We start from the raw sequence: 10,534 nt of genomic DNA on the forward strand, positions 1-10,534 counted from the left end.
GACTAAGTGCGTTGAACATATTAACAACTGGATGTGCCAGAGCTTTCTTAAATTGAATGAAGAAAAAACTGAGGTGGTTGTTTTGGAAGCAAAAGAGGAACGATTAAAAGTGAGTGCTCAGCTTTAAACGATAATGTTAAAAACAACAGGCAAAGCCAGAAATCTTGATGTAGACTTGGACTTTTACTTGAATTTTAACAGCCACATTAAGACAATTAAAAAGTCAGCCTATTATCATCTTAACAATATATCAAGGGGTAAAGGACTTACTGTATGTGTCAACAGGATTTGGAAAAACTAGTCCATGCTTTTATCTTCAGTAGACTTGACTACTGTAATGGTGTCTTTGCAGGTCTACCTAAAAAAATCACTCCGACAGTTGCAGCCGATTCAGAATGCTGCTACTCAAGTTCGCGCTAAGACCAAGAGACTGGATCACATCAATACAGTTCGGAAGTCTTTACATTGGCTTTCTGTGCCTTTAAGAATTGATTTCAAAATACCTTTGCTAGTTTTTAAATCACTAAACGACTAAATGATGGCCAAAATACATTTCTGATCCTCTACCACCCAGCCCTCTCAGGTCATCTGGGACAGGTCTGCTTTCTGTCCCCCGAGTCAGAACTAAACAAGGGGAAGCAGCGTTCAGTTTTTATACTCCACGTATCTGGAACAAACTCCCAGAAAACTGCAGGTCCGCTGCTACTCTGTTCTTTTAAATCAAGCAAGCTGAACCGGACCATTCTTTTTGATGTTGCCTTTCTTTAAATGGTTGTTGATTTGTTTAATATTTAATTTCTTATACTGCACTTATTTTTTTGAATTGTTTTTATGTAAAGCACTTTGACTGGCCCTGTTGCTTAGATGTGCTATACAAATTAAACTGCCTTGCATTTTATTGTTCAAGATGTTTTCTGGCCTGATAGACATTTTGTCTTTACTCTCAGGGCATATGCATATATGTTGTCCAGGTTTTGTAAGCCAATGTACACGTATAGTGTGTGTGTGAAGAAGAATAGCATAGAAGAGGAATAGTTTGCATTTGCAAGGAGCCATCCCCAGTGAAGGTTTGGAAACGTTTCATTTTCTTTTGAGACATTTTAGGGGTTTCCCCTGCCACAGATGAGTGTCCCTGCTGTAGGAGATAAAAGTCCTAACTCTAAATTGGAAAAATGCACTTGTCAGAGGAAATTCTAACCCTCTAAACTTAGTTTGGCTTATAACTACATTGTTCAATGTCATCAGTTGGCATCTTCCCTCTAAATCCTCCATTACTTCTGAAAAATCCCTCTAATTCAGTTTAGAATACATCATTTTTCTCACCAACAAAAGAAAGTTCTTCCAATTCGCCTCATCTCCTGTTTTTACTAACACTCCAACTGCTATGTCTTCATCATACTACCTTTCACTCCTCTCTCTGTTGCCTCGTTTCCTCCTCAAGCTTTCCCCTTTTCGTCCCCGGGGGTCTTGCATTGTGGTTAAGACGAGTACCTGGCAGGTAATTACTGTCACAGCCTAAAGATCTTAATCAAGGTGTAGAAGACTTGGTGACCGTTTCAGGATCATTTACGGCACACTTCTCACTACACCGTAGCAGAATGATTTGTAATCACGTTTAAGATTATGTCCAGATTTGTATGTACATGTTATAAACTGTCTGCACCAAAAAAAAAGCACACACGCAAATCATGTGCATGCTGCACAAACCCACAATTAACGAAGCATCCACTTCAGGCAATTTGAAAGCAACTGAGAGGTGTTACCTCATAAAAACGACGCTGCACTCACAGGAAAAAAAAAGGTTGGAAATTAGTGCTGTAAGTTACATGTCGAGATTAAAGAGGGCTGACTTGAGTAAACTGTCTTTTCATGTGATACTGACGAATCCCTTCTTTACAGCACATTACCATGTGTGAACAAGTCACATATCACAGTTCAGCAAAGAGACAACAGAGGAAAAAGCAAGTTAGCAACTTCTTCTCAGTGCAGCGTGTGGAAAACGAGACCAGACAAACTGCGGATTAGTGCATGTTCAGCTGTAGATCACCCGAGAGGCACTACAACAGCACTGCCACACACATCAAGCAAGTGCTGTAAAATGTTTTCCACTTAGTTGCAACGTATGAGGCCATTAAACTGCAGTTGATTTAACAACGCTTTGCATTTTTGTCTTGCTCTTCATCCCTCTCAGCACTGACAAGTGCAATGTTCCACTCTACTCCTGTACTGTCAGTGTTTACTTGCAGTGTTTAACTGCAATCCAAGTGTATGTACTGTATAACTGGTAGCAAATTGTGCCAGTTCACTAAATGCATATTGCAGAGTAGTCTATGCATTTGAAGTGATTAATGTGCCGGACTGATCTCATGAAATTGCGTATGTATGGCACGCCAATTCAAATGCCATTTTTGTTGTATTGTCAAGACGCATACTCGCTTTTTAGCGTGTTTATCAATGCTGTTTGGCCTTAATTTACTTATATTACCTTGCGATAGCGTGTGAATTTATGCCATAGTTGGTAGTATGAAAGGGGCGAAAATCCATGTAGGGAGGTTGGTCAGGGTGGTGTATGGGTGAAACACAGGACTTTCACCCAGGAGGCCTAAAGTCAACCCCATTCTACTTTTCCTTTTCTACTTTTCTTTTTGTAAACGCATCTCACGTTTCCTAAACTGCACCGTCACTTTCTCCTCTCGATAACACGGCAAGTCGGCATGTGTTCACGCAAAGTCGTGATGTCATATTAAATGTGCCTTGTGCAACCCACTTTCCTCAAGTTAATTTTTGACTTTGGGCATTCAACAGAACTATCTCACCTCAAAGTCTGTTCTGGAGCTTTTTCAAAAGCTATACAAAGCTACTCAAAGTAACCAGTGGCATTTTCCAAACTTCTTTTAAAAAAACATTCTGTTTTCTCTCCATTTATCTTCATTTTTGTTGTGTAAAGCACTTTACTCTGCAATTGTTGTGAACACAACATTGACATATTATCACCTCATCACAAGTTGATGTAAGCAAACAGCTCTCTATTAACACATCCAAGTGCAGAGATATGGAGCAATATTAACATGGAGTCGTGTTTCAGAACACCTGAAGAATGTAAGTCCAATATTCACTCTTCTTTTAGCTCTGTTTCCAGTCTTCAATAACTTCTGAGTGAAATATCTGGCTGCTAAACGTTCCACTATATTCACCAGCTAGTTGCTAAATGTTTCGGTATGCTGTTTGGTGCAGAGCAGGTATTGTACAGTTGTTTTTTTTTAGAGTTTTTTCACTGTCAACAGCTGCCTGCTTTGGCTGGAAAAATAAAAAAAACATTAAAGTTGGGAACTCGAAAATCAAATGAGCTGAAAGATTCTATGAAACTCAATTCAGGTGTGGGCCCCTGCGTAGGTGGATGTGGATTTTTTGTGTGTTCATCACTATGAGTCATTTGATCCATTATTATAAAAAAAATTTGATTAAATCCACATTTTTTTTAAAGATTTTTTTTTTTGGGGCTTTTCTCTTTATTAAAGTGATATTGGATAGGCATGAAAGGGGGAGAGAAAGGGGGATGACACGCATCAAAGGACCGCAGGTTGGATTTGAACCTGGGCCACTGCAGGACTCAACATGGTGAGCTAGAGGCCGCTCCTAAATCCATTTTAATATTATAGGAGATGTGTGCCTTTGCGTTCTTGTATGTGTGCCTTTGCTTATTTATGTTAACATTTATTATAATTGTGAAAAAATCATTTAGCATATCTCTGCTGTGTTGCTCGTCAATACAAGCACAGTCAGAGAAATATGTATTTAAATGTTATTACTTTGATAAACCCTAACAACAGCTGATGATCTCTTACCCTTTCAATAAAATCCTCTTTTGCAGCCTACTGAGCCTTATTCCACTTGTGTCTTGGTATACGGCTGTAAACATTTAGATTTACTGTAGTTTATGACCCCAGGAGGGAAATAGACTCAGTGCTGCTGCCATGCAAGAGTCATACAAGCTCTCAGCCTAAGTACATTTATTCCCCAGGAGGAGGTGAGCTGAAGTTGCACGACAGCGACATTCTGTACACTCTGAGGAATTCGCCAGCAAAAATGAGATGCCACTATGATTAATAACCATAAAGATATATGCACACATTTGACTTGAGGTGACAACAATATGGTTGCAGTGAAGCAAACATTGACAAAGTTTAGTAATTTCGGTTCCGAAAGTGCGGCCATGCGCATCTTGGGGTGGCCATTTTCAATGAAATGTAATTTTCAGCAGGAGCGTACAGTGGATAGGTATTTCTAGAGTCCCAGTAATCATGCAGAACTTCTTCCAGAACACAATTGCAATCAGAATGGATTCAGAAATGTGTGCATGTGAGTCAGTGTTTGTGTGTGTGCATCTATTTGCAGGCGTGTGTGTATGTGTGTGTCTGCATCCTTCACTATTATTTATCAGGCTGTGTGCTGTCAAGCGGTGTTGTATGGCGTAGAACCATTCGATCAGTCACAGTGAATAGAGTGTGTGTCTGCAGAATGGAGGACAGCCACCACTCCTCTCCCAGAAGCCCGTTCACTTTAATTGAAGCTCCACTGAAACACAAGCGCAGGCAGTACAGTAGCTCACACAACACTGTTATCTCCAGCATCTCTGTCTCCCATAGAAAAGGAATTAGAATGACAGCCACTGGCCTGCAGAGCTGCACTGTGACAAACACACACAAAAGAAAGAGACGCACACATGCACAATTATTAAAACACTCTCTCCCAAACAAATACAATCACATATAACAGTGCGCGCACACACACACACACACACACACACACACACACACACACACACACACACACACACACACACACACACACACACACACAAAGACAAGAGAGGCAGCTGTGGCTCTCAATCAACCAAGAAATCTCATATTGGTCTGCTTTATATGTTGTCCCGAGCTACTGCAAAGGAGAGAAAAAGACAGAGGGTGTGAGAGGAGAAGACGATTGAAAATGGGAGGATCAATGGAAGCAGAGTGAGTGATGAGACTGGAAGAAAGAGCAGGAATGAAGGAGAGAGAAAAAAAAAACGTTTGGGAGAAGACAAGGAGAGACATGTCGAGGACAGTAGAGATGAAGAGAAAAGGAGCACAGGGTGAGTGTGTGGACAGAAAATTAATAGTTACCCTCTTTGTGGTTTTCACTCTACCTCCGTGTTCAAACCGGGTTAAGGCTGAAGGTTAAGAGCTAATCATTGTTTAAGGCTGAAAGCATGGTGATTTCATACAAATTATAAATGGCTGTATAAATAAACCTGTCTACTCTCAGGAAGAAGCTTAAAACAGATCCGCAAGTTCCTGTGAAGGCAGGACTTCTACTTCATACATTGGTGGAGTATTTTTTCACCTAACGACAATAAAAAAAATATTTCTTAATCAGATTCTTACAATGACTTCTCTGCCCTCAACATGCCTGTAGTTTTCAGCTATGCAGCAAAAATAATCAGGTGCTGTAATGTGGCAACAGGGTCCTTAACTAAAATTATTTTTGAGATCTTGATAGAATTTGGTCACATTGATAGAGAGAAGAACCTTACTTAGCAACAATTATGATATGTAACTAATTATTTAAGTCATATATTAAGCAAACATGCCAACCATTCTCTGGTTAACGCTTGGTCAAATGTGATGATGTGCTGCTTTTCTCTCATTTTTATGATTGTAAATTGAATATTTTTGGATTATGAATTGTTGGTCGAACTAAACAAGCAGTCTGAAGATACCATGTTGGGCATTTTTTGGCTGATAGCAGATCAGCTCCTGTTGATTTGTAATGCCTTTTGATTTCACACTGCCAAATGCAATACAAAGAAGCATGGGATTTTTAATTAACCTCCAAACCCTCTGGCATTTCCCTTGTTCAACACCATGATCTGAGCTTCTGCAAGCCAAGGGCACATGGTACCATGGCATAGTAACATTTCCATATAGGGTGCTTCATCACCCTCCCCCAGATTTAAAAATTCACATGCTTCACTAATGTATTCCCAACATCAAGGCTTGCATAATGAGCGGCAGGGCACTATTAAGCATGCAGTAAACACCTGCTTAGGAACCCAATCTTTTTTCGCCATCGACAACTCTTCCAGAGGATGGTGTGGGAGTTAAGTGTCGAGGACAGTGGGAGCAAGAGGGGCTATTTGTATTCTGCTAATCCTCCACTACAGTGCTGCAGAGGGTAATAGGGGTTAACAGGACTTTCACTTTAACGTACCCTGAGCTCCCTCCTGTTCCCCGTGAGTTTCTTTGAGGCAAGAGGAAGGTGTGCCTCCAGATATAAAGCCCTCCATTGATCTGCTCACCCGAGACTGTCCTTGCTCTCTGATGGGGTTAGGAAGGTGGGGGTGGATGGGAGGAGTGAAGATGATGGTGCATCAGTGGAGGTGTGGTCAGGCTAACCTATGTAACTGAGTGTGTGACATAATGCGAAACCACACTGTCACTCAACTGCAGTGGTGGACAGTATTTAAATTACTCTTAAGCACAACATTTTACTCAAGAAGGCTACTACAATTCAGTCGGAAGTGGTCACTTCTTCTCAAGACAAATAACAACATCAGGCATGTGACCGCTTGTCTTTAATTTGAAGTAGTCAACGCGGTCCAGAAGAAGAAATAATCAAGCAGTTAAAATGAGTTTCACCTCCACCAGCTACAAGATCAACATGCTGCTTAAATACGTTATTAATAATACTCCAAAAATGAAAATAAATATCTGGATATAGGCACATACTTTAAACTTTTTTGAAGGGCACATTTCTGAATGCAGGACCTATACTTCATTCATACTTTGTGGTATTACTCATTGACTGGTATTACTACATTTACTTAAAGTGCTCATATTATGCTCATTTTCAGGTTCATAATGTATTTAGAGGTTGTACCTGAATAAGGTTACATGGTTTAATAAAAAAATATATAAAAACACCATATTTTTGTTGTACTGCACATTGGTGCAGCTCCGCTTTTCACCCTTTCAGCTCTCTGTTTTAGCTACATAGTGAGGCATCACACTTCTGTTCCATCTTTGTTGGGAGTCGCATATGCGCAGTAGCTAGGTAAGGACTACTACCCAGTCAGAATTGGAGTATGAGGGTGTTCCACACCAGCAGCTAGCCAAACATTATAACGTGTTACAAAGTTACGCATGTTTGTCACAAAAGTAAAGGCTGGGCTACAATAGAGCTGTTTGGAGCAGTTTGTAAACAGTATTTTCTGTTGGAGATGGTAAGTGCCTTTGGGGTAGACTTTGGGCATGTAAACCTATAACCTGCACAAAAAAGATATAGACCACCATAAAGTAAAGGGAAAAGCCAAAAAGCGTAATATGAGCAATATGAAGGATCTGACTATTACCTCCACCCTTGCTCAAATGCTCCTTGGTGGTTCCCCCTCCTATACATTTTCACAGTGTTCATCAATTAGTCACACACACACACACACACACACACACACACACACACACACACACACACACACACACACACACACACACACACACACACACACACACACACACACTTAATTTATACAGCACCTAATCTGCATACATACATATCTGGAGACTAAAACCAAGATATATTAAAATGAAGCACATTGCCACTGCATGTACATTAGTAAATCATTGATGCTTAAATTATAAAAAATCCTTTCCCTAAATCCTATATTAGTCTTACATTTGCAAAATCCATTTACTGATCAGGCAGTACCTTTGCATTATGAATTCATCCAGTGAGAAAATAGTTGACCCAAGACCTGGAGTAGAGTCATAAGGCTCATAAAGAGAATATTAACTCTAAGAGAACATGAAGTTCCAGCGCTGCTGCTGATGCCATCACCCTAAAATCCTATATCATTTTTATTGTGTGACAGTCTGTTCACTTTTTCAGTGTAGGAGTGAATCTTAGTCTTTTTAACACTGTTATGATGTAAGTACTGTAAATTATAATTATAATATCCATGTTAATATGAAGCTCAACTCAAATTTGATTGCACTGTTAAAAGTAAGGCAGACTAACAGCAATTACAAATCTTAAGTCATTTCTTTATTTTTGATTTTATATTACAAATTAAATCATTTTTAATGTGTCCTGGCTGTAAATAAAATATTTCCACAAGAATAAGATATTTGAACAATGCTAATGTTTTAATAGTTAATAATGTAATAGGTGTCTTCCATTTATAATCACAGGTGGATAGAATTAAGAAAGAAGGAGAAGACAATAGAGATGTCAAAGTCACTTTCACATCCACAGTGTGCATGTTGGGAGGAAGGTGGCACAGCGAGTGTGTGTACAGCTCTTCAATGAAGGACCAAGGTTCAAGCTCCATGTTTGCAAGCATTCACTCTGCTGAAGTGTACTTGAGTACAACAGTGAATTCCTCTTAGCTGATATCCTCTATGAGACCCCGCACCCTCCACTCCCTTTGGATTAGAAAGAACATTTCATAAATAAAATATCAAAACATTATTTAAACTTCTCAGGGCAACTGGACATCTGGCATTACTATGTATTTTCAGCGTGGGCATTCTGTCCTTTTGTTGCCACTGATATATGATTTGACCCAGTGGACTGCTTTCTGCTGTAACAAATGGGATTAGCTGCCCCTTCCATTATTATCAAAAATGTCCTGAAGTACACTGGCAGCTATTCATTGTCCGATGCTGTCTGGTTTGTTCAACCTTATTTTTGTTTCACTGATACACTGATTTGTATATATATAAAAAAAAAAAACGTTATATTTACGTCAATAAAAAGTTTTTATTGTTTAATATCGAGTCCTGGAAGATAAAGCAACGTCTTTGAAAAGCTAATCCAGATCTCAAATTAACATAAAACTCTCACAAATTAGCGATCGTTTTGGTAACCTTGACTGAAATCAAGCACCTGTTGTTTAAACTAACAATTTCTGGTGGTAAAGTATCATTGTAGAGTAAATATATGCTTTGTGAGAATGGAAAGCTTGACAGGCTTAGCAACAGTGTACTAAAGAGAGTTGGAAGAGCATTTCATGAAAGCTACAAGAGGAGAGTAAGGAAAAGCAAAGAGATGTTAAAGATACACAAATATTGGTTATTAGTATAAAGAGTTTACACCATTTCCCCCATCAACATTTTCTTTTGATCATTTACTGTTCTTGAGTCTCATTTGGAGACAGAGAGAGAAGAATAAACTTATGAGAAGACAAAAAAAGATTCACTCTGCTGATGGCCGCTGGTGCTTGATTGCTATGACCGGGGAAAAGTGAAGTAAGGAAGAGAGTAGAGTACACATCCTCAAGATGCCCTCGGGAGAATATGAGACAATAGTAAGACTTTTTAATCTATCACAGGCTGTGGACTTTCATTAAAATGACAGCAATGTCCAAATAGTGTGGTAACTAATAGGACTCCCAGGCAGTAAAGATTATTTTCAAAGTGTAAGGTCGGCTACAAAGAAAGATATATTTGGAAAGGTTTAATTGAAAAGGTCCAACAAACTAAATGGTCAGAAAAATGTATAATACATTTTTTTTTTTACAAACTAAATAGAAAAAAAAGAATAATACATTTTTTTTCTGACTATTTAGTTTGTATTGAAAAACACAGCCAAAAAAAACCTATCTCTCTCCTTGCTCTCCAAGAAGAAGTAAAGAAAAGGTAATTCCTTACACAGACTGCACAATAAGAGACGAGAACAAGCGTTCCAGATGAATGGCATGATATTTCAAAAAGACTGAACTCCCCGTATTGAGCATTTTATTCGTACTCTCTGCCAACAAGAATGCTGACACCGCCTTAATTCAGCAGGTATTCTCCCCTGTGCTTCATGAGCCCGATTCATCTTCTCCACTACCTTTGTCTATCGGTGTTCTGGTGAAACCCTTAAGGTGCACAAAATTACTTGTAAGACTCGGTATTTCCCAAAAGAGTTTGTGAAATCCCCCACAGAAACTTGTTCGGCAAGAGAAAAACTTCATGGTAATCTTGCAACTAATATAACATACAACATTTTTGCAATTGAACCTCCTTTATCCAACAGCACAAAATTTCAGTGGAAATGATTTTAGCTCCATAGAGCTGTTTTGACTGCTAGTAGTACAACAACATTGCATCTTTAAGCCCATCAGCTTCAATTAAAATTCAAAACAATACTACAAAACAATAGATTATGGTTTAAAAAAAGAAAAGATTTTTAATTCCTCTTTTAATAGCTTCTTTACATTGTCATTGGTTTTATCATGAACATTTTCTGAATATAGAAGTTTTAAAAATTTAAACAGTATAAGAGTAAAGTTAGTTTTAATTTTACTAAAAAACCCGAACGTAGTTTTTGATGTCATTAAAAACAGCAAAAAATCAACACTATGATAATCACAACACAAAAGTGTTGATACAAAACTATGAGGGCCCTATTTTAACAATGTAAGTGGCCGTCGTGAAGCGCCTGGGCGTGTACAAATCCACTTTTGCTAGTTTAAAAGACGGAAGAATGGTTCTGTCCACCAGGCGCATGGTTC

General features: G+C 38.8%; 1 protein-coding gene across 5 annotated transcripts in view; it reads right to left on the minus strand.

The window, feature by feature from the left end:
• Window positions 1-10,534, minus strand: part of samd12 (sterile alpha motif domain containing 12) — a 92,127-nt gene that overhangs the window by 18,533 nt on the left and 63,060 nt on the right. Inside the window, exon 5 of one of the 5 annotated variants that reach the window (XM_034892060.1) lies at window positions 9,791-9,898. The exons of the other annotated variants lie outside the window; for them this stretch is intronic. Coding sequence (XP_034747951.1) covers window positions 9,867-9,898 — 32 coding nt within the window. The 3' untranslated portion in view covers window positions 9,791-9,866. Of the gene's footprint in view, window positions 1-9,790; window positions 9,899-10,534 lie in introns of those variants that run through there. 5 annotated transcript variants of the gene reach the window in all.

The sequence above is a fragment of the Etheostoma cragini genome, chromosome 14, assembly GCF_013103735.1.
Source record: "Etheostoma cragini isolate CJK2018 chromosome 14, CSU_Ecrag_1.0, whole genome shotgun sequence".
NCBI classification, from domain to species: domain Eukaryota; kingdom Metazoa; phylum Chordata; class Actinopteri; order Perciformes; family Percidae; genus Etheostoma; species Etheostoma cragini.